Source organism: Schistocerca gregaria, chromosome 8, assembly GCF_023897955.1.
Source record: "Schistocerca gregaria isolate iqSchGreg1 chromosome 8, iqSchGreg1.2, whole genome shotgun sequence".
Taxonomy (NCBI): Eukaryota; Metazoa; Arthropoda; class Insecta; order Orthoptera; family Acrididae; genus Schistocerca; species Schistocerca gregaria.
Genome location: NC_064927.1, coordinates 365,750,601 through 365,775,503, shown reverse-complemented (window position 1 = coordinate 365,775,503; position 24,903 = coordinate 365,750,601). Strand labels below are relative to the sequence as shown.

Below are 24,903 nucleotides of genomic sequence, written 5' to 3'. Positions count from 1 at the left end.
GTTTAATTATAACTACCACATATGCAACTTGTTAAGATAATTTCATGCAAATTCTGGGATGGAATTTGGTTTACAAAGAGTACTGTATAGCATTGACTCCTTACTTAGCTTGCATTTATTACAATCTCTTTTTCAGCCCAAAGTGACTGGAAAAAAGTCCAGGTGACTTGTGTATATAAGAATGGTAGGACACGCTTGCAAAATTACAAACAACCCTAACATTGGTTTGCTACAGAATTATCTGTGAGCATATTCTCAGTTTGAGTATACTAAATTTTCTTGAGACTGAGAAGCTTATGTCCATTAATCAGCATGGTTTTAGAAAGCATTGCTTGTATGAAACTTGGCTTGCCCTATTCTCACATGATATAGTGTAAACTATGGATGAAGGGCAGTAGGTATATTCTATGTTTCTAGATTTCTTGAGGGCATTTGATACAGTGTTCCATTGTTAAGTGCCTGAAAGACTTCATGTGTTATAGAACCCAGTATGTTGTCCTCAGTGGTGAGTGTTCATCAGAAACGAGGGTACTGTTGGGAGTGCCCCAGGGAAGTGTTGTTATTTGCTATATTCATAAATTATATGACAGGCAGGAAGGGCGGCAATCTGCGATTGTTTACTGGTGCTTGGTGTACAGGAAGGTGTTGAAGTTGAGTTACTGTAGGGGTATAAAAGATGGCTTAGACAATATTTCTAGTTGGTTTAGAAAAATGTAAGTTAATGTGGATGAGTAGGAAAACAAACCAATAATGCTCAGATACAGCATAAATAGTGCCCTGTTTAACAAACAAATAATGTTCAGAAACAGCATTAATAGTACCCTGCTTGATGCAGTACTGTCGTTTAAATATCTGGACATAACGTTGCAAAGTGATATGAAATAGAACAAGCATGTGAATATGTATTAGGGAAGGCAAATGGTCGACTATATAGTTTGTTGATAAAGCTTTGAGAAAATGTGGTTCATTTGTAAAGGAGGTGGCATATGGGACACAAGTGTGACCTGTTCTTGAGTATTGCTCGAGTACTTGGGATCCGTACTCGGTTGCATTAAGACGACATTGAAGTAATTCAGAGGTGATTGTTAACAGTAGGTTCAAACAATACATCAGTGTTACAGAGATGATTCAGAAACTCAAGTGGCAATCCTTGGAGGGATGGTGATATTCTTTATGGAGGAACATTACTGAGAAAATTTACAGAGCCGTATTTGAATCTGTTTGCAAAACTGCTCTACTGCCTCCAAATAAATCTTGTGTATTGATTACGAAGATGAGATACGAGAAATTAGAGCAAGAGAAAAATTAATGGCCTTTTAGCCCTGTTTGCGACTGGAACAGGAAGGGAAATGACTATTAGTGGTACAGAGTACCATCTGACATCATATGGAGTATGTATTTAGGTGTAGATTGTTCCTTCTGTTAAGCCTTGGCTGGCTACCTTTCCTGTCCTCATAAAAACATCCTTATATATTCTATGTGTCTGTGTACTGAACTAATTATTTTCATTGTTTTATAATGACCAATCCTACGCCATTATCGTATGATCCCTGGCTGAATAAATGAATAGTTCAATTGACACACTTGTAACTCTTCTTCTTTTTTTTTGTCTGCTTTTCTGTGAAAAAACTTGATACTGTATTTGTCCTTCTGGGAAAGTATCTCTGATTTCAATGTAGCTACTTGAACATTTATTTTTAAGAGAGCTCATAATACTAAAAACTTCTTTTGGATATCTAAAATGAAGTTGAATTTTATCAAACTCGTTTTGAGAGACTTTTCTTTGAAACTGTATAGGCTGTTTGCTAAAGAGTAGTTCAAATCTAAGTTATCTTTTGTAAGACAGAAAACAAGTTCAATTAACCGAAGTGTTAGATACATTATCGAAACAGCCAAATGGTCAATCTCCAGACTAACCTAGACCTGATGTTACACTACAAATCAGTCACCAAAAACTACATTCTAAAAAAAATTACATTTTTAGTGTTCTGTTCTCTCTCTGTTCTCTCTCTGTTCTCTCTCTGTTAGTGCTCACCTGACATCACATGCCGCATCAATATTATGTTACACTATCCATCAGTTCAGCTGAAGCAACATTTTCTGCAGGTTTGAGGCTGTCTTTGGTCACTTTGTTAAGAACCTTTAAAGAAGTTTCTTTCTTATTTTATTCATTTTCTTGATTTGTTTTTGTAGTTTTATTTTTCTTACTACGTTGCAAATACTTCTCGACTTGTTGCTGGAAGAGGTTTTTTTTCCCTCCTCCTCCTTGAAAGTGCACCCTTTTTGGCTCTGATGGCATTTCTTGACTTCAACAGTACAGTCTGTAGTGTTATTCAACTCTCTTATCATCCACGTCATTTGATGTCAAGTAAGCTTTAATTTTCAGAAGGTGGTGCCCCACAGCTTTTAAATATTTGAAGACTGTCTTGATTAGTGCCAGGAGCTGCTGACAAAATTTGTTTAACAGCTGGTTTTGGTCCATTGGCCAGCATCAGGTTTCATAAAAGCATTTAAAACATAATACTAGGTGTTATAAAATCATTGGCATTGGGTAATAATATAAATTAAATCGTCAACAGAGACATTCCTAGTGTTAATGCTTCTATTGATTAACATGAAAAAGTTCACTGTCTGTGACACTATTTATGACTAACGATGTAATTCATACTACTTTATGATAACAGTAACAAATTCATGGATTTGGTTATCTGATGACAGTGGTTTTATAATGCCTAATATTATGGTGTGAATGCTTTAGTGCACCTGTTGATGGTCTGTGAATCAAAACAGGATGTTAATTTTTTTTTAAAATAATTAGCAGCTCCTTCCAGTAATCCTGAACTTCAAGTAATCTTTTCTCTCAGTTTTGCAAGATATTCTTGTTTCATTTGTGACCCAGGGCTTACGTGCTTTTAATCACCTCTACCAATTAATTTCTTTGGAAAACAGTAGTGCACAACTTCTTACACAATATATGTATTTCTCAATATGTTTATTTGCTAGATTTTGTGGGACTGTGCTACTTGGTCTACAAATGAGTCAGTACATAGTTCACTGGATACTGATCAGAAAAATTATAAACTAAATATTTAAAGTACTGGTAAGAACCCAAAATTTGCAATGGAATGTGTGAATAAATAACACATTAAGGAGAAAAGTTTCGACTATTGCAAGGAACCCTGTACAAAATAAGTGTGTGCCATAAGGAAACTTTCAAAATGGATTTCAACGCTTGGGGTTCATTGCTCATATTTTTCAGTTCTGCTGAAAGTGAATTGTAAATGAGAATAAATTATGAGACAACATTGCTGGCCTTTCTTTACCGTCAGGAGGCAATAGGTGTAGTTCTGTCAGAAGACACATATAAGAGCGACACAGTTAACCTAGTTTTTGAAACGGGTGATTCCTACCTAGGAGAGGAGAGAGGAATAGGTTGTGGAAGGTAAAAAATGGAATGTATGTCACTTTGGCTCCAGGATTCAGATTCTTTATTCACCATTGACCACCTGAGGTGGAATAGGCAATTTACATGGATATCATATAACATTTTCCTTGAATAGTACCGTAAAGCTAAATGAGCATTTCAAAGAGTGCCCATAGTTGATAACATACACCATAACATAAGATAAATACATTCAGTGACATCGCACAATGAAATCCTTAAAAATTAATGTTGATTGATTTTTATATTCATAAATTCTGTTATTTTGTAACAAGGATTGATTAGTAACCAGTTTAGTAGCTTGAAGCTACTTATGTGAGCCGACCGAGAAGAAAATGAAAGTTTATTAAGTATTTTTAGACTATTGATTAGATGGGAATACCCTGTTCTTGTCAGCCTGTGCCTAGGTATGTCTAATTCTGTTTTGTCTCTGGTTTATGATGGTGTATGTTTTCCTTCATTTCAAAATCTGCTATATTGTTTTTTGCATACAATGCTGAGGCGTATATATAAAGATTAATAACTATTAATATTTTCAGCTGAATGAACAGTGGCCGGCAGTGCTCTGATCTACCAGAATTGCTCATTGCCCTTATCACTTTCTTCTGAATTTTTAGAACTTCAGTGATGTGAAGTATGTGTCCCCATATCAGCAGTCCATACCCTACATGTGACTGAAAGAGTCCAAAATAAATAACTCTTAAATATTCTTTTGCCACCAGGCTCCTCAGTTTCCACATTCAATACGTAACTTGAGACAATTTTGTGCAGGTATGGTTGATGTGTGTTTCCCATGTTAACTTAGTCCACATGAATTCCTAGAATTTTAACTGCTTTCACCTCTACCTCTTTTGACAGGCCTAGTATAATGTGTTGGTTTTTATCAGGATTGCAAAGCAATGTATTTGATAAGAACCAATTTAGTGCTGCTAGTTGTGTCATCAGCATAACAAATAACAGTATTGGGGATACAATGGGGTAAATCATGGACTGAAATTATAAAAAAGAAGGGCTCAAGGACAGAACCTTGTGGGACTCCTGTCTTAACTTCTAGCAATTGAGAGTCTCTGTTTCTGACAGAGGCAAACTGCTTCCTATTGTTTAGGTAGGATTCAATTACTGCCAATGCAGAGTCTTGTACACCATAGAATTTGAGTTTAGCAAGTAAGATATGAGAAATGCAGTTGAATGACTTACTTAAATCACATAAAAGAAGTGAGGCTTTATTTTTATTCTCAAAGGCTGTTATTACTTCATTCACAATTGAAGGAACAGCAGTGGTGGTATTTCTTCCCTTGCGGAAGCCAAATTGACTAGTAGGGAGTAAGTTATGTGACTCAAAGTAGTAGTTTAGTTGGTTATAAATAAGAGATTCAAATATTTTTGAGAAAATGGGAATTATTGAAACTAGTCTGTAATTTTGGAGATAATGTTTGTCCCCTTTTTTTTGTACACTGGGATAACTTTTGATATTTTTAGAGTTGTTGGATAGACTCAAAACTCTAGACACCTATTTAACAGAAAGGCCAATGGTTCACTAATTATATGCACTGTTTTTTTTTTATTTTTGTAATTGGACAACCAAGAGTAGTCCATGCTCTTGAAGTTTGAGAACTTTGCCACTACCTTTGTAAACTCAGTGGGTGCGATTGTCCTCCATTTAAAGGTATTGTTTGCCGGTTGTTATTGCTTAAGTAGATCACGTGCATTAATGGTTGCTGTTTCAATTTTGTTCCTAATATCACTTACAGAGTCCACGAAAAAAACGATTAACTTTATCCAGGTCAAGAGCTATGCTATGTTCATCATTCCTGCAATGCTATTGTGCAACAACATTCCATGCAGCTTTGCACTTATTAAGAGCCCCTTCAATATATCTTTTGCTTGCTGTTCTTTTTGCCATTATAAGCTTAGTTCTGTAGGTTCTCTTACATTCAAGATATGCTTTGTACAATGCATCTTTCTGCTCCGTTCCATATTTGAGAATTTTTATACATGTGGTACAACGGTAACATATTTTCCCTTGTATTGGTAAGTTCATCTGTGTACCACTTAATGTTTTTCTTGATAGGTTGGCTTTTACGATTGATTTTTATAAGAGGAGAACAAGAATACCACATCTAAATAAATTTTAATGAAGTTCTCAAAAGCAGTTTCAGGATGAAAGACACTCCAGACAAATACTTTCAAGAAAGACAGTTTGCCCAAAAATTAAGATTCATTTTAATGAATGATGTTTAATATAGAATGTATATTGGATACAACAAGGACACACATGAGCCATTTGAAATCATTAAAATTCATGGCCACTCTGCAAGTCAGCACAGCGAGACTGTTTTCACCAAGGCTCAGTTGATAGTTGATCAGGAGTGATGCTGTTAATCGCCTCCTCAGTCCTATCACAAGGCTGCCAACACAGGGTACTGATAGCAACCCTGTACATATTGAAATTGACGTAATCACATGGGGAGAAGTCAAAGGGGCTAAGACCAGGTGACCTCAAGAGCATTCATATGTAATGAGTCTCTACTAATCTATTGTCAAGGAATATGAATTTGAGGAAATCTCAAAGAATGAGGGCAAAATGAGGAGAAGCTAATTCTGTTAGTGCACAACTGAATTCAGAATTCCATAAAACTCCACTTGAGGTTCCAGGAAAAGCTCAAGCATGTCAAGGTAACTGTGATATGTTACTGTTTGTCTGCAAAGAAGAATAGGCCATAAAAGTTGGCCTTGGTTGTCCCTAGCCATACATGCAGTTTTGATGTTTTTTTTCCCATTCTTGCATCTTGTGAAGATGGTTATCGGCCCATATCCAGCAGTTGTGATGGTTCGCAAAACCAAATGTGTGAAACTTCACCCTGTGCAAACAAAGGAAGTTGTCTAACGTGTTTCCAAAATCCAGTTTCTCCAAAAGTTGGCACGCATTTCCCTATGGATAGCATAATCCTCCTCCTCCATGTGGTGCATTACCTGTATATGATACACTTATCTTCTCTTCAGTGTAAATTGAAGAGTATATTAGTGTTCGTGGAATGTTCAAGTCATCACTCAGCCGATGAAGAGAAGCACATGGGCTTCTTACAATTGCATCCTCAATGCTCCAAATGTGTCATCAGATGTTAATGTTTGCTCAGGATGTTCCTCATTGAACACACTATCTCTTTGTGTGAATTTGTTGACAAAAAACTTGATATTTGCCCTTGTTGGTGGCTCTGTTCTGAACTTTCTGCGGACAGCTCATGGCGTTCCTCAAATGTTTTATCACCTAGTTTCCAGACAGACACGCCAGGGGAGTGCATGGAGGTAGCAGTCAGCACTGATCAAGACAGTGCTGCCACTGCAGTAGTACTGATTATTCTTCATGTTTTACTGTCCCTAATAATACATATTGATAAAATAAATATAATAATAGATTAATGTAGGACTACTCTATTGAATGGGTACATAAACTTCCACCTTAAAAACAATTTTGTTTCTAACAGGGAAACAAACCTGTGCTTTGTCAACACTTGGCATCACATCAAAGATGTGATGAGCAGTATTTTTTTTTGGGTGATTCCAGCTACAGAGTACCAAAACAATATTGTATTGCATAAGACTGGTTTGATGCAGCTCTCCATCTCCGAGTAACTACTGCAACCTACATCCTTCTGAATCTGCTTACTGTGTTCATCTCTTGGTCTCTATGATTTTTACCCCCCACACTACTTCCCTCCAGTACTAAATTGGAGATCCCTTGACACCTCAGAATGCGTCCTATCAACCGATCCCTTCTTCTAGTCAAATTGTTCTGCAAATTCCTCTTCTCCCCAATTGTATTCAGTACCTCCTCATTAGTCACGTGATCTTCAATCTAATCTTCAGCATTCTTCTGTAGCACCACATTTTGAAAGCTTCTATTCTCTTCTCATCTAAACTATTTATCGTCCAAGTTTCACTTCCATACATGGCTACACTCCATACAAATACTTTCAGAAACAACTTCCTGACTCTTGAATCTATACTCGATGTTAACAAGTTTCTCTTCTTCAGAAACACTTTGCTGTCAACATTTTACAACGGTAGGAACTTTATTAGTGGAAACTATTTATTTACAAGTTGTACAAAATAGATATGTGTTTCAAAGTTTTACTTACCTTCAGAGTAGTGACCAGCATTGTGTATAACCTGTTGTCAGTGATGTGGAAGTCGTAGGATACTCTTAGCAGTGCCAGAGGTGTTGACAGTTAGAGCGGCACGGCCTATTGCCCGACGAATTTATAGCAGTTCTGAAGTGAATGCTATGAAGTGTTTCCTTCAGTTTAGAACTAGAGTTGAACTTACGAGGGCTTAAGTCAGGGGAGTGTAGTAGGTGGTATAGCACTTAAAAGCCCCCATCAGTCAAACAATTCAGTAACAGCTCTCCCCTTAAAATAAGCAATTCAAGGCATTATGGATAGTGTATTATTACTGTATCAGAGTCCATGTACTACCCTTATCAAAGTCGTGCCACTGTTCATAATGTTATTACTAAGGTAAATAATATGAGTTAAGGTAACAGCTTACAGAATAGTAGAGCCATTGATACATTGACAGGCATGTAAACAAGACTGAAAACTTATCTAGCTTTGAGACAAATCCTATTTTGAACTAGATAACACACTAAATACACAATGACAGGACTGCTGTTCTGCAGTAGACTGGTGTGATGGATTGAATTGTTTCGAGTGGGCAAAGGGAGAAGATGGGGAACAGAAAGAAGGGTGTGGGAATGGTGGATGCAGCTTGGAGGAAGACAGCAAGTAGGTGGGATAGGGGTGAGGGAGGTTGAGGCAGCAGGTAAACTTGATAAGAATGCAACACACTGGTACCAGTAACTATGTGCTGCACACAAGGGGATTGCAGGAAGAGGAGACTGAGGTGTGTGTGTGTGTGTGTGTGTGTGTGTGTGTGTGTGTGTGTGTGTGTGTGTGTGTGTGTGTGTGTGTGTGTGTGTGTGTGTGTGTGTGCGCGCGCGCATGCAGTACGGGTGGTACTAGGGGACTGGCGATTGGTAAAGGTGGAGATCGATATAAGGCAGGTACTTGGTGGGCAGTGGGAGCAGGATAATTACGAGAATGAAGGATCTGTTACAAGGATAATTCCCACCAACATAGTTCAGGAAAGCTGGTGCCAGGGTAAGGATCCAGGTGGCACAGGTTGTGAAGTAGCCATTGGATTTGAGCACATAGTGCTCATCAGTGTGTTCTGCTGGATGGTCAACTGTGCTCTTAGCAACGGTGTAATGGTGGCCACTCATTCAGGTGGACAGTTGGCTGGTGGTCATACCCACTTAAAAATAATGTGCAGAAATTGCAACAGTGATTGTATATAATATGACTTTTTTCACAGGTAGCCCTACCCCTGATGGTATAGGATAAGCCTGTTATGGGGCTGGAGAAGGTCGTGCTGGGTAGATTAATTGGTCACATCTTGCACCATTGTTTTCCACAGGAATTTGACCCATGTGGCCATGGGTTGGGAGTGGGTATGGAATAGGAATAGACTGGGACATTGTGTATATAATCTGAGTGCTGAAATCCACTTCAAGAGGGGTGGACAAGATTGTAGGTAGGATGTTCATCATTTACAGGCTTGATGATAGATAGTTAAAGCCCTGGCAGCAGGTATGGTTCAGTTGTTTTAATCTGGAAATTGCGGGGGATGAGGGTGTGTTGCCTTACAGCTGGGTCTTGGACTGGTATAATTAGAGGTGTGAAGACGTGGTTTAGGAATTTCTGTGGACTAGGTTTGTGGGATAGTGCCCTCTGTGAAGGCATTAGTGAGACCTTCAGCATACTGGGTAAGGGACTTGTTGTTGTTGTTGTTGTGTGTGTGTGTGTGTGTGTGTGTGTGTGTGTGTCCGTGTCCTCTTAACCCGAAAAAGGATTTATTTATCTGAAAGCTAGCAAAGTTTCCAGTGTTGTTTAAATGTTTGTTGATGACTCAACAAGTTTTGAGTTGCTGCCTTTACTTCTAAATTATTTAAAATCTGTTCCAACTTTCCATATGATATTGATAAGGTAAGCTGCAATAGTCCGGCTAGTATTTTAAAATCCTTCTGTTATGAGTAACAAAAGATATCTACTCCAGAATATGGTATTTTAATTATGGTTAACACTTTAAATGCATACATTCTTATCTAGGCTTTGAACTGAGATGTTCGTGCAACCACATACAGCCTATGGGATTAAGGCTGAAAATTAATGATAAATATTGCATGAATTTTTGGTGGTATTCAAGTTTCGTAGCCTCACACACTGAATGTGATGGTGAGTTTCACAAATTAATCTTTAAAATGGGTTACTAAAATTGTTTCATGTTTGATATGATACCAGACCTCAAAACTGTCCTGGTGATATTGGTAAAATTCATACTTCTTTGTAATAGTACAAGAAATAGGATTAAAAATTCAGTAAAGATAGATATTTAAAGCAAAGCTGTTGGAAAAATATGCACTGAAAGTAAAAAGTAGCATCCTTCATTATCAAAATCAAGTACCACAGTTTTCTTATGTTTACAGGTTTCCGACACACGTCTGCCTCCTTCTGACGGTCAAGACGAAGCGTCTGGTTCTAGCAGTGAGGTGGACGACACTACTGAGACCAAGGTGCTGGTTATCAGCACGGCCAACTCCACAGGCAATGGCTGTGTGGATCAAACCTCCACCACAACCACCACCATTTGCAGTGTAAGTAAATAATTCCTTAAGTTGCTGTACCTATTGGCTTAGTTTTTGACATACAGACATGAGATAATTATGCCACTTAAAGTGATTATGTACTTGACCTCTCTCAGCGCTAATCAGTTGAAGTAGTGTTTGTGTTTCAGACTGCTTTCTACTTTTGCATCATAGTTATCATAGTTGTGAGTATGTTCATTTTATAACATCCGTAAAGAATTAATTATAAATCAGTGTAAAACCATTGTAATCACTATAGAATTAAATTATATGTTAAACCCAAAAGTACGAAAGAGTACTTCAGTGTCTTAGGATTTTCTGTTACTTTTTGCTTCTTCTGTCTCACTGATTTGTATGTGCCAAAAGTTTTAAGTATCACTGTAGTTTGGCGTTGATGTTAGGAATAGGTCCCCCATAACTGGCTGGGTAAGTTAGTTCAAAGGTTCAAGAAAGGCAAGAGTGTGCCAGTGCCAGTTCCAGTAGGACAATGCATAGCAAAGCACTGCAGTGTTCAAACCAAAATTCAGGGTGAAGACACTTCACCTTAGTATGTCTACCCGCCATTGTATTTAATTGCAAGCAATGTGGTGTTACAAACCTACAATGAATTTCTTGATTATTGATGACTGTCCTAATGATGCAAAACATATTACAATCCACTGAACAGAGAAAGTTTTAATGTTTCTAAAGAATCCGCCTCGATTGCAAATGGAAACCAGATGTTGACCTAGGTGTCGGCGCAGGTAACCACACCTTCTTCGGAACACACTAAAACTACAAACTGCCTAAAGAGGCATGGTCCAACAGTAATACAGACCAGTTTTAGTGTTTTCCAAAGAAGGCGTGGTTATCTGCACCGAAGCCTAGGTCAACATCTGGTTTCTGTCTGCAATCGAGGCAGATTCTTTATAGTCATTAAATTATCCACGAATGTTGACGCGCTTCAATGTTAAAAGTTCTCAAGAGAAAGTTTTGTTCAGGATGCAAACTTCTTAGGTAACGACTACAGAAGGCTCTTCAAGGGAGCAAAACTATAAACTCCGTAAACATCGTAAACAAATTGTATTCTGTTTACCTAGTGTGCAAACGTGGGGTGTTTACCAGTATTAGTTTCGGGCATAATTGATTGATGCAAAATGTCAGGTTGCCGTGTGGTTTGCATATTTTTATTTGAAAGTTTTACAGTTAGTTTCAGTAAGTTGCCAGTACTGTTGTTGTATATCACCACCTAAGTCTGGGTTATTTCTCCAGTATTAACAAGCTATAAAGTTGCTTAACCACAGGTTTTACAATGCTTTGCCAGGAAGTTTTGTCTTGGCATTCAATTTCTCAATTACGTACCCAATGTTTGTGCCTTCTTGGATGTTTTCAATGAAACATAGTTCTGGGATGTCTTTCAATCTTTAGGATGTACTGTAAATTCATAGTAGAATTTCCTCTCTTTGTGAGAGAAAAATGTGTATCTAAGCCACCTAAGTATTGTTTCTTTAGATTTTCATATGATGTCTGACTCTCACTGTATAAAACATTATAATTCTGTATTTCTTCAATTTTTCCTTTCTCTTATGGTTTTATCTTGAATTCCACTAAATATCTCCCTTAAAATTTTCCATTTTAAGATTTTTTTTTTTTTTTTTTTGTCACAACTGTATAGCACAACAAGAGTTTTATGGAGGTTTATCTTCGAATTTTAATTTTATTTTTATTATTTTCAGCAATGTAAAAAAAAATTTACTTATTACTCTCAAATTTCATTTTTCTTTGCCTTTCTTGCTCTAGCTAAATGGCTCCAAGGCAAGTCGACAGAGTATTTGGTGTTATCGGTATTAACATCTCGACCCCCTCAATGAACTATAGACCTTGCCATTGGTAGGGAGGCTTACGTGCCTCGGCGATACAGATAGCTGTACTGTAGGTGCAACCACAATGGAGGGGTATCTATTGAGAGGCCAGACAAACGTGTGGTTCCTGAAGAGGGGCAGCAGCCTTTTCAGTAGTTGCAGGGGCAACAGTCTGGATGATTGATTGATCTGGCCTTCTAACACTAACCAAAACGGCCTTGCTGTGCTGGTACTGCGAACGGCTGAAAGCAAGGGGAAACTACGGCCATAATTTTTCCCAAGGGCATGCAGCTTTACTGTATCGTTAAATCATGATGGCGTCTTCTTGGGTAAAATATTCCGCAGGTAAAATAGTCCCCCATTCGGATCTCCGGAAGGGGACTACTCAAGAGGACGTCATTATCAGGAGAAAGAAAACTGGCGTTCTACGGATCGGAGCGTGGAATGTCCGATCCCTTAATCGGGCAGGTAGGTTAGAAAATTTAAAAAGGAAAATGGATAGGTTAAAGTTAGATATAGTGGGAATTAGTGAAGTTTGGTGGCAGGAGGAACAAGACTTCTGGTCAGGTTATAAATACAAAATCAAATAGGGGTAATACATGAGTAGGTTTAAAAATGAATAGGAAAATAGGAATGCGGGTAAGCTACTACAAACAGCATAGTGAACGCCTTATTGTGGCCAAGATGGACATGAAGCCCACGCCTACTACAGTAGTGCAAGTTTATATGCCAACTAGCTCTGCAGGTGACTAAGAAATTGAAGAAATGTGTGATGAGATAAAAGAAATTATTCAGATAGTGAAGGGAGACGAAAATTTAATAGTCATGGGTGACGGGAATTTGATAGTAGGAAAAGGAAGAGACGGAAACGTAGTAGGCGAATATGGACTGGGCGTAAGAAATGAAAGAGGAAGCCGCCTATTAAAATTTTGCACAGAGCATAACTTAATCATAGCTAACACTTGGTTCAAGAATCATAAAAGGTGGTGGTATACATGGAAGAAACCTGGAGATACTAACAGGTTTCAGATAGATTATATAATGGGAAGATAGAGATTTAGGAACCAGGTTTTAAATTGTAAGACATTTCCAGGGGCAGATGTGGTCTCTGACCATCATCTATTGGTTACGAACTGTAGGTTAAAACTGAAGAAACTGCAAAAAGGTGGGAATTTAAGGAGATGGAACCTGGATAAACTGAAAGAACCAGAGGTTGTACAGAGTTTCAGGGAGAGCATAAGGGAACAACGGACAGGAATGGGGGAAAGAAATACAGTAGAAGAACAATGGATAGCTTTGAGGATCAATTAGGTAAAAAGATGAGGGCTAGTAGAAATCCTTGGGTAACAGAAGAAATATTGAATTTAATTGATGAAAGGAGAAAATATAAAAATGTAGTAAATGGAGCAGGCAAAAAGGAATACAAACATCTCAAAAATGAGATCGACAGGAAGTGCAAAATGGATAAGTAGGGATGGCTATAGGACAAATGTGAGGATGTAGAGGCTAGGAGTAAGATGGATACTACCTACAGAAAAATTGGAGAGACCTTTGGAGAAAAGAGAACCACTTGTATGAATATCAAGAGCTCAGATGGAAACCCAATTCTAAGCAAAGAAAGGAAAGCAGAAAGGTGGAAGGAGTATATAGAGGGTCTATACAAGGGCAATGTACTTGAGGGCAATATGATGGAAATGGAAGAGGATGTAGATGAAGATGAAATGGGAGATATGATACTGCATGAAGAGTTTGACAGAGCATTGAAAGATCTGAGTCGAAACAAGGGCCCGGTAGTAGACAATATTCCTTTATACCTTCTGACAGGCTTGGGAGAGCCAGTCCTGACAAATCTCTACCATCTGGTGAGCAAAATGTATGAGACAGGCGAAAGAATATTATTATTCCAATCCCAAAGAAAGCATTTGTTGATAGATGTGAAAATTACCGAACTATCAGTTTAATAAGCCACGAGTGCAAAATAATAATGCGAATTCTTTACAGACAAATGGAAAAACTGGTAGAAGCCGACCTGGGGGAAGATCAGTTTGGATTCCATAGAAATGTTGGAACACGTGAGGCAATACTGACCCCACGGCTTATCTTAGAAGCTAAGAAGAAGGCAAACCTATGTTTCTAGCATTTGTAGACTTAGAGAACGCTTTTGACAATGTTGACTGGAATACTCTCTTTTAAATTCTGAAGGTGGCAGGGGTAAAATACAGGGAGCGAAAGGAGATTTACAATTTGTACAGAAACCAGATGGCAGTTATTAGATTCGAGGGACATGAAAGAAAGCAGTGGTTGGGAAGGGAGTGAGACAGGGGTGTAGCCTCTCCCCGATGTTATTCAATTTGTATATTGAGCAAGCAGTAAAGGAAACAAAAGAAAAATTCGGAGTAGGTATTAAAATCCATGACGAAGAAATAAAAACTTTAAGGTTTGTCAATGACATTGTAATTCTGTCAGACAGCAAAGGACTTGGAAGAGCAGTTGAGCGGAATGGACAGTGTCTTGAGAGGAAGATATAAGATGAACATCAACAAAAGCAAAACAAAGATAATGGAATGTATTCGAATTAACTCAGGTGATGCTGAGAGAATTAGATTAGGAAATAAGATGAGAAGTAAAGGAGTTCTGATATTTTGGGAGCAAAATAACTGATGATGGTCGAAGTAGAGAGGATATAAAATGTAGACTGGCAATGGCAAGGAAAGCGTTTCTGAAGAAGAGAAATTTGTTAACATCGAGTATAGATTTAAGTGTCAGGAAGTCATTTCTGAAAGTATTTGTATAGACTGTAGCCATGTATGGAAGTGAAACATGGACGATAAATAGTTTGGACAAGAAGAGAATAGAAGCTTTCGAAATGTGGTGCTACAGAAGAATGCTGAAGATTAGATGGGTAGATCACATAACTAATAAGGGGGTACTGAATAGGATTGGGGAGAAGAATAGTCTGTGGCACAACTTGACTAGAAGAAGGGATCGGTTGGTAGGACGCGTTCTGAGGTGTCAAGGGATCACCAATTTAGCATTGGAGGGCAACGTGGAGGGTAAAAATCGTAGAGGGAGACCAAGAGATGAACACACTAAGCAGGTTCAGAAGGATGTTGGCTGCAATACGTACTGGGAGATGAAGCAGCTTGCACGGGATAGAGTAGCATGGAGGGCTGCATTAAAACAATCTCAGGACTGAAGACAATAACAACAACAACAACAACAATTTCTCGTTCTGTTGCAAATAAGCTATTGTATATTATTGTGACATATAAATATTTTGGTAAACTTTTTCTCCTAAATTTACTATGCCAATATGTTAAACAGGTGTAAGAGCTTTTTCACAAAATGTGATGATGATACTCCTTTTTTGCCTCCAGAAGAAACACAGAAAATTTGTTAGAGACTGTCTTGTACCTCACTGATAAACTTCGTGTACATATTTGCTTGAGAACAGTCATCTGGGGTCAGTTGTCTTCTGTTTTCCTTTTTGTTAAAAATTTGGTTGACTGAGTCTTTCTTTTTCTTTCTTATTAAAGAACAAGTCTTTTTTGGGTTGCTTGCAATAGGTTTCTTCTTGCAATTTATATTTTGTAAGATCTTCCATTTTTTCTCATCTTGCAAGAATAGTTTCAATGCATTCCTCATCAAAATATATGTTCTTATTGTATTTTATAATTCCAAAAACTTTTCTTTAAGTGCTGTGTAAATTTCTGGTACATTTTGAGACTTGTTAACTGAGACACATTGCATTTCAGTTGGTATGTTGTTTTTGGCATTATCTTTCAGATAATAACCAGTAAACCCCTGATTCTTTAAAGAATCAAACTTCCATGGATAAAAAACTTCAAATGTCTGTTTACTTTATGATTGAGTTAATGCATTAAATATGACATTAAGCATGTTAACTGTAAAGAGTTTAGAAAAGATTTGAAATTGCACTTAAAAGTTTGTTGGAAGTCACAAAGTGCTCTCATAAAACACCAGATGAATATAGTGTGTGCACTCTGTGCACCATTTCAAGCAAAAACAAGCTTTTCATGTATGTCAATGTTTGACATCATGTCTCTTAAACAAGTACGTTGTATGTAGATATTGTCTGCAAAATTTGGTGTGAGGAGAGTTAGTAGTAGTGAAGTAATAAATTAAAATGTCATGCCTGATGTCAAAGTTTTACTGCATGGTATTTTAAGTGGAATCTTTTCACGTATCTAAATGTCTATGATGTCATATCCTGAACTACATCTACATCCACGTGTACATCTATAGTCTGCAAACCACCATAAGGTGCATGGCATAGGGTACTTCCCATTGTACCAGTTATTTGGGTTTCTTCTAGTTCCACTCCTGTTTGGAGTGTGGGAAGAATGAGTGTTGGAATGCCTCTGTGTGTGTGCAGTAATTATTCTAATTCCTCTATGAGCAATAAAAAGTTTCAACTGATGGACTCAAACCCGTGATCCTTGCCTAACTGTTTGCTCTCTTTCCACTAAGCCATGCAGTGCTTAACTATGTGTTGTACAATGATCTAATTCAATTGTATATGTTGATACTGCCTGCAAGCTGTGTTGAGAATAGTCGGTAGTAACAGAAGTAGTAAATTAAAATTTAATGCCTGACATTGAAGTTTTGCTGCATGACCAGCTAAAATGTAAGCAATAAAATTTCATAAAGATTTGAAATTGTGTGTAAAGTTTGTTGCAGAAGTCACTAAATGTCTTCATTATGATATTTGCATGACATCAGTTACACTGGCTTGAAACAAGCACACAGTTTCTAACTGTAATACTTGGCTTGTTGTATTAAAACTTTTAACTTCAGACTATACCTCTTAATGAGTAGATTATGACAGTATTTTAAATTATTATTTTCTGTCAATAATTACACAAAATAATGAAAATCAAAGTTTTGTTGCCACCGGACGTTATTAGAAAGGCAATTTGCATCTTCAACTAATTGCTCAGTCAAGATCCACACCTCAGCAATGCTTTATGTCTGTCACACATGTTAAGCAATTCCTTTGGGTTAATAAGGATCAGTTTAATTTTTTGTAATCCTGTTTGAGGGTTGCGGATTATGTACATTTTTGTGCTGGAATGTGTACCTGTTAGCAGTGTTTCTAGATGTAACAAATCCTGTTACTTTCAGCCCATTATTATTTGCGCTGTTAACCAATAGTTTGCATGAAATGCTTAACCACCGTTCCCCTTGGTTTCCATTGTTTTTCATCTTGTGAATTCTCTAAATAATTGTGTGTGTCAACATACATGATTCCGTAATTATTAGTTAAAACTGATGATATGGGATGCTTTACAGCTGCCATTTGACAGTCAGTCAGATAAACTATGTATTATGGAGCTCGTGAAAGACAGTTGGTTTTAAAAATAAATTATCTATCCTGTTGCACTATGTCCTCAACTCTTGTTGAGAATGTTGCTTGGACATCAAGCAAAAGATGGATATCAGTAACTCTGGGTGCTCAGTCAGAATTATCAGATGTGAAAACAATATTGAGATCTCCAAGTACAGATGCTTCCTAATTATTTCTGATAATTCATATTATTGCTTAATGAAGTTTAAAACATTTTCTGTTGGAGTCCTGTAAAGTATCAGAACCATTACCTGGTATGTTTCCAAGTCTGTTACGAAGTACAGCACTTAGGTGTTCAGTACTCATTTACATATGTAGACAATAGTAGTAACATATTTCCATCTAGGTGCATTTCTGTGACTTTCAAATGAAGTTGATAATGCATCTGTAGGAATACCTTTAGATTATTTAAATTCCTGCAGTGATATGAGAAACTAATATTTATTACTTAACAAGCTTCTTATGTTCTACTGGAAAAGTCTAAATTAATATGATTGTTATCCTTTTTGCTGTCTGAGTAGTCATTTTCTTGTTTCTCCACTGATTGTTGCTACTGTATCTAAAGTCACTCGGCAGGTCAGTCTTTTGGAAAGGCTTAACCCAAAACAGGCCTAGTGAAATATTTGAAATCATAGGGATTGGACAGACAGTGGTCTTTGTTAAACTGTTTCCAGAAATTAGTTGCGTAAGTAATCTCTAATCGCAGTCATTCAGATGTACAGATGTAGACCATGCTTTGTGATGCAAAAATACAAGGGACAATGCATCACTCGTACCCTTCTAGGCAGCTCCCGGAGCTCTAAGCTCATCATTTACATGATTGACAGAAGACTTTGTCTTGTCAGAGTGTTCCTGAATGTCTTTGGTTATCAAAGTATTTTTGTCCACCGTGTCCAGAGCATTGAAACTATTGGAGATTTCAAGACTACATCTAGAATATTTGCTTCCATCCCTGCAGAAATTTCTTGGGTGACTTGGGAGGTTAAACCATGGTCTGGCCATCGACCTTATTCTTAACATTACTGCTACAAACTGCAGCTCTCAACTGCTGTAAATCTGCAGTGCTACTGCCAGATAAATAGGGTTTCTGGATCTGCTTCTTCTTTATATCACAGAGCATAAGCACGACGACTGCTGTGCCAAAGGATAGCCAAGTCCTTGTTCAAGCTGGTTTCTTCACAGCATCCACTATGAAAGAAGTGTACTCTGTCTTCACACTTGATCATTGGTCTAGAAGGTTGTTACTATCAGCACTATTTGACACTTAATTGCCATAAACACAAGTACATTAGCACTTCTACTGCTGCAGATGCACCAAAACTAAATGGCTGATTAGCTAGTACTTCTGCAACTACTTTTTAATCACCAAGCTATCATATTTAGTGGCACTTCTAAGTCTGTGTGATCTTTACAGCATCAGTGTTGGCAACAGCTACTTTGTGTGTGCACTGATTGTGGTGAGTATCTGATCAGAATTTCACTGTCTGCCACCAACGGAGGTATCCAATAGGATTCCAGTGTCCCAATACGAGCTTGTTCCTTTATTTGATTAAAATCTCTCTTTTTGTGATGATGATAAATTTAGTGAATATCTTATACGTTGTGGAGAGGAGGATGTGGAGGCTGCATCTATAATCAATATCTCTCTCTCTCTCTCTCTCTCTCTCTCTCTCTCTCTGTGTGTGTGTGTGTGTGTGTGTGTGTGTGTGTGTGTGTGTGTGTGTGTGTTAGAAAATTATAGTACCATTCTCTGCAGAAATTCTGCAAGTACTTTTACATATATTTATATTATTTTGCCTCCAGGTTCAGCTATTTCTCCCAGTAATCAAAAAAAAGTATATGTAACTCCTTATGGAAGTCTTCTTCCGTCATAGTCACAATGCGACCACATTTACACACGTTACAGAAAAACATACAGTTGAATTTCTTTGCTTTTATATTCCTGTATAATAAAACCTGTTCTAAATAGAATTCCATTTGCTCTTTTTTGCCATGTGTCTGATAATTCTACTGTGTAAATAAAAAGTACTACAAGAGATAATGTGTGAGTACAAAAGTCGCTAGGTCTTTCCAATTGCTTGAACCTAGTGAATAAAATGCTAAAACCTGCCAAAGCTAAGCCTTATAGCAGTATCAGTGTTAGCATTAGTGCTCCTTCATCTTACAGCATGTATCAGCTGTGTCAGTTTGCATGCTGCTTGTGTGGAAGCAGAACCCTGAAGTCAGTATTGCCATTAAGCATTCAGTCTCTCTCTGTTCTGTTAGAACTAAACAAGAAATAATGCAAGGGAAATACCTGTAGATGGAGTCGCACTAAAAAATGTTATCATAAAAATAATAAAATTCTTAAAGGTGAAAGCTTAAAACGGTGTCTCACAAGGTTTGGAATTTTGTTCACCCCTTTTCTTGGCCTACATAAATGATTTACAAAGATATTGGATAACTTATAAATCAGTGATGTTTACTGACAGTAAAATAAAAATATTCTGAGTCCAGACACATCTAGGAGAAAACTGTAACAAGCTTGCAACCCGTTAGAGATAGAAAGCTTAGCTTGTGTGCGTGTATCATAGTTTTCTCAGTGCAATAATTGTCCAATGAGTTTTCGGGTTTGCAAGATGGGTGATGTTCGTGTTGACATCTTCTCTTGATATTTCAGTTGACAACCAGGCAGCCATATTCAGGCAGATTTTGTGACTACAGATTGTCATCTTTTTCCTTGTTTCCGAGAGCGAGAAGGGTAGGATGCCTGAGGGGATATTATTTTGCCCCTTTTTGGCCGTAGGAGTTTCATATTTTGTCTTATATTTATTTATATTTCTTCTCTTTGTAAAAGAACTTTCAAATAACTCCTTGATTAATTTTAAAATTGTCTTATGCCATTTATGTTAATCAACAAATTAAACCAGGGTTGTGATAAAAATAGGAGTGTAAAAACAGAGCGTTTCAAGCAAAATGAAGGGAAATCAGTGAATTAGTGGTGTTTGTTATAAGAGTGAAAAAAGGGAGAAATAGTTACGATCTTACAAAAAGCTGTAAAAGATTTACAACTGGGAGTTGAGTGTAAAATAGGTTTCAATATACAGTAGTTATTCTTTTCACCTTTACAATTTATTTTATCATGGTTAATTATCATGGGTGTTTAAATAAAATCAAAAGCTGTTGTTTATCTGTCTTGTAGGGGGCCAAGTAGCAAGTGATATTATTCTGTACGCAGTGATCAGTGTTTGTAGTCCTAAATTAGTTTAATCACTATAACAGTAACACCCGCAGTTGAATTTTGAACTTGCATATTTAAAGTCAGTAGCCAAATCGATAAAACTGTATTTGGACGTGGCACTAAGCATGAAATTTTGTCTATTATTTAATAAGAAAATCATGTAATGATCTTGCTGCAGTTGAATTATGTACCAGAATAATCCATGGAATTGCTGGGCTGTGGAAAGACACTATGACAATCGTGTTCCGTACACCTTTATATATTGTATTTGGGGTCTGAGCAATGTAGACTTGACTACGTTGACTTCTAAATAGTACACCTGTTACTTGCAAACCCAAATCATCCTATACTGAGCCTGGAAGTGCATAAAACTACTTCAGTGTAATATTTGTAGGATTCTACTTAATTTTGTTAAAATATTGCCAACATGCTAGAACCTCTTCCTGTTTTTAACATTTTGTATTAAGTTACTTCCTTGTGTGTCTGTTTGGGATAAGTTTTGCAATTTATTTTAAACTAATTTCCCGATGAGCTAGGGACTTGAAACTATCAACATAGCTCAGAATTGGATGGCAGTGCAACATCAACTTGCTGTTTTGTCTGATGTATGGCGGAAGGTACTTTGTCCACCTCTGCTATGTCCACCTTTTCATGTTCATCATGAATTTTTTTTGCCCTAAGAACAATTACTGTTAAGACTCTGTGTGATTTCATTTATCTGTAATACATATTTTTTAATTGGGTGACTTGCATGAAGAGAAACTAAAATAAACCAGAAATTTACCATCTCTCTTGCCACCTCATCAAAACGTTCTAAATCGATTGGAAATATTTCATTCGCGCACAAGAGTAAAGAGCAAAAAATAATTATTTAAATAAAATCCTTTTTACCCTAGCATGTTTTTAAAATTGACTAAAAATAATAAAATAATGTAGCCCAGCCCCATACAGATTCCTAACCCCATACAGATAGACCTGAAAATTTCTGCTTCTTAATTTTTGGCAATTATGGCAGTACTTGTAAAATTTAAAATGGAAAAATGTGGGTCACATGCAGTAGGTAACAGGAGTGTAGAAAGTAGGTGTTGAGAAAAAATGCACATTAGTGCATATCATTTTCAGTGCAGTAAAATTGTTAGTAACTTTGTTCATTCTTCTTTGGCATGTGCTCCATGTTTTTTAATTTTAAATTTTACAAGTATTGTCCTAGAAGCACGCATTTACAGGACTATCTGTATAGGGTTAATTACTGTGGACTGAATCCAGATGTTGTAATCACCACAAAACCAAGTTATTCACCACATAGAGCAGATGCTGAGTAGCTGAAAGGCACAATTGGGGGGGGGGGGGGGGGAGGATGCTAGAAAGACATAAGCTTTAGGACAAAGTCCTTTCTTAGCAGTAGAACTCCCATACATCTATGCAACAACTCACACACACTTGAGTACTATCTCCAACTGACAGGGCCTGACAGAGACTCTCTCTGTGTGTGTGTGTGTGTGTGTGTGTGTGTGTGTGTGTGTGTGTGTGTCCGAAGTGCTGCAATCTGTTGGGGTGGATGATTGGGAGGGGAAGGGATAGCAGGATAGGGTGGGAATAATGCTAATGCTGCATATGGTGGGTGCTTGGTGGGGACAGGATTGGGCTGCTACATGCAGCATCGGAAGGCTTTGTTGGGAGGGGGGGTAAATGTGGAGGGGGAAAGGGGGGAGAGGACTAGGGAAGAGGAAAGGATTTGTAGGTTCAGTGGCAGGATAGAAGATGTGTGCGTAATCTTAGATAGCAGGCTAGGGAATAGGCAGGTGGAGGACAGGGACTAGCGAAGGTTGCGTTAGAGAGAATGTTACTCCATCCTGCACTATCCGTTGTTTCAAAATACTGTGTATCATCTACAAAGAACTAAAAAGACCTTTGGTTTCAGTTCTACCATCTCGTGAGCCTTCTACTCAGTCTTCCATTAAAAAGTTGTCTACCAGAGCGGAAATGATGAAACATGACCCCATTTGGCTCTAATCAGTTGAGCACTAAATAGTAGGATTCTATGCCTGAACACACCAGAAACCCTCTAATGTAATTTACTCAAAAGTGTAAATGCTTTCATAGAACATAAAGAAATGTAATATCTGTAATGATTTTGTGTGTTTCTTGCAAATAATTTTCTGAAAAAATGTAAATCAGGGTTTGCCTTTATACAAGTAAATTGCAGCATAAAATTGAGATCTATCATACGATGTTATAAGAGAATTAGCCATTACAACAATTTCTTCAGAATACTCACTGTTGAATAATAAAGAAATAAGTAAATAAATGTTGGAACACTCTTTTTATTACATTGGCTTTTGGTTTACAACTGATGAGTGGCGACAAATCCATATGACACCAACTGAAAAGTGAGAAATTAAACTTTACTATGAAATTAGGACGAACATGGAGTTTTATGTTATCATGCAAAAGTCTTTAGGTTACTACCACAATCAGGCATGAAATTGGAATCCCTCAAATATTCAGAATGAAATAAGAGCATTTTACTTCCCAGTCCGTCAGTGTATCAAAATATTTTGAATAAGGGTGTTAATTCTGATTGATACTGAAAAGTCCACACCACAAAGGTTTTAGCTGTTCCAGTATATACATGTTGAAGTCATAGTAATGTGACCACTGCCCCTGTGTTCAATGTCAGCGTACAATAACCGCTCATAGATGGCAGATGGCAGCTCTAGCAGTGGAGAGTATATAAAGTGTATCAGTAAGGGGGGGGGGGGGGGCAAGGAAAACAGTGCAGTCATTGTCATAATGCAGAAATGGAGCAGGTTATCTGACATCTGAAAGGGCATGATCACAAGTGTGCATATCTGTGACTACAGGCTGGTTCACATAGACCTATTACACCATCCATGCGTGATATACCTGGCGCACATGTGCAGTAGATGGTAATAATCCGCAAAACGCAAATAGAACTGTCTGATCTCTTGTAAAGTTGTTAGTTCTACCACACCAAACAGAAAGGGGACTGTGTAACATATTGGAACGTCATTCGTTCGAATTTTTTATGTGAGCTTCAAGGTTCCTATTTAATGAGAGATTGTTTTTTACCATTATTTATTAAGTAATTATTATTTTCTTATGTAGTTTACTATTGGCCTGAATTATGGACTCCGCAGTTAGTTTTATATTACAACACTTGGTTATACAGATATGTGTGTTTAAATTTACATTTATACGTTTTGCATATGGGGGGGGGGGGGGCTCTTTTCTTCTTCTTTTCTTTCTTTGTTTCTTTTTAAAAGCTATTGCCCTGGTAGTTAGAGTAAACCTTCTGATTAGGGCAGAATGATGATGGAAACAAAATGACAGATATTGTTGAGTTCAACTCTTTCCGATAAAAAAAGGATATAGGCAGTGGATTATATTCACTGCTTATGAAAGAACTGAGGCCCAAAGATCTGCAAGAATTTCGGAACTTTTTGAGAATGGACATGGCCTGTTTTGAGAAGCTGCTGTCTGTGATAGAAGATGAAATTAGCGAGTGTGACACAGTCAAGGAGGCTGTCTCACATTCTCAAAAGTAAGAATTAAATCATATGTTTATATGTTTCATGATCATACCAACCTGGATCACATATAAAATGCCGGTAAATTCCCTGAGATGATGCAGGCTGGCTGTAACATTACGTTTCCTGGCAACTGGGGAATCTTTCATGAGTCTGCATCTTAGCCTCAGAATGGCACAGCCCACCATTTCAGAAGTTGTTGTGGATGTATGCACTCGAATTTGCAACATTTTTAAGTACCAGCATATCTCCCCCCCCCCCCCTCACCTCACCCCACCCCACCCCCTCAGAGTTTTGCAGTCCTTGTCTGTCTTATTGGGCCAAACTGCACAGGTTTTCTTCTTATCACTGCCAGTTTCTCTTTTTTGGCTTGCTGTAATAAAGCAAGTGATGCAGTCAAATCAAACATGAACTTATGTACACTAAGGCATTACGATACAAATTGAAAATCGTGATGTAACATTATATACATATGCATATTACTGAGAAAGAAATGATTGCTGACTGGGGAAAAGGGGGAGGGGGGAGAATACACATTTATTAAAAGCTACTTACTGAAAAAAAATCCCAAACACGGGAATCAGAAATAAGCCACTAGCCACCTAACAATAAGCAAATAACAAACAGAAAGAACTGCGGTAGCTCCTCCTGTGCATGTGCAAGTTGTCGCTGCCTAGTGCCCATGTGCAGATTGATGGCAGTTTGGAACTACTCTGTACTCTGGCACATGGATAATGTGTCTGCTAATTTTCCTACAAGGTTTACAACTTTGCTTCCA

General features: G+C 37.6%; 1 protein-coding gene across 2 annotated transcripts in view; it reads left to right on the top strand.

Moving 5' to 3' along the window:
- Positions 1 to 24,903, top strand: part of LOC126285403 (oxysterol-binding protein 1) — a 288,641-nt gene that overhangs the window by 200,283 nt on the left and 63,455 nt on the right. For both annotated transcript variants that reach the window (XM_049984748.1, XM_049984749.1), the window contains one exon: positions 9,987 to 10,154. In XM_049984748.1, the coding sequence (XP_049840705.1) occupies positions 9,987 to 10,154 (168 nt within the window). The remainder of the gene's footprint in view (positions 1 to 9,986; positions 10,155 to 24,903) is intronic.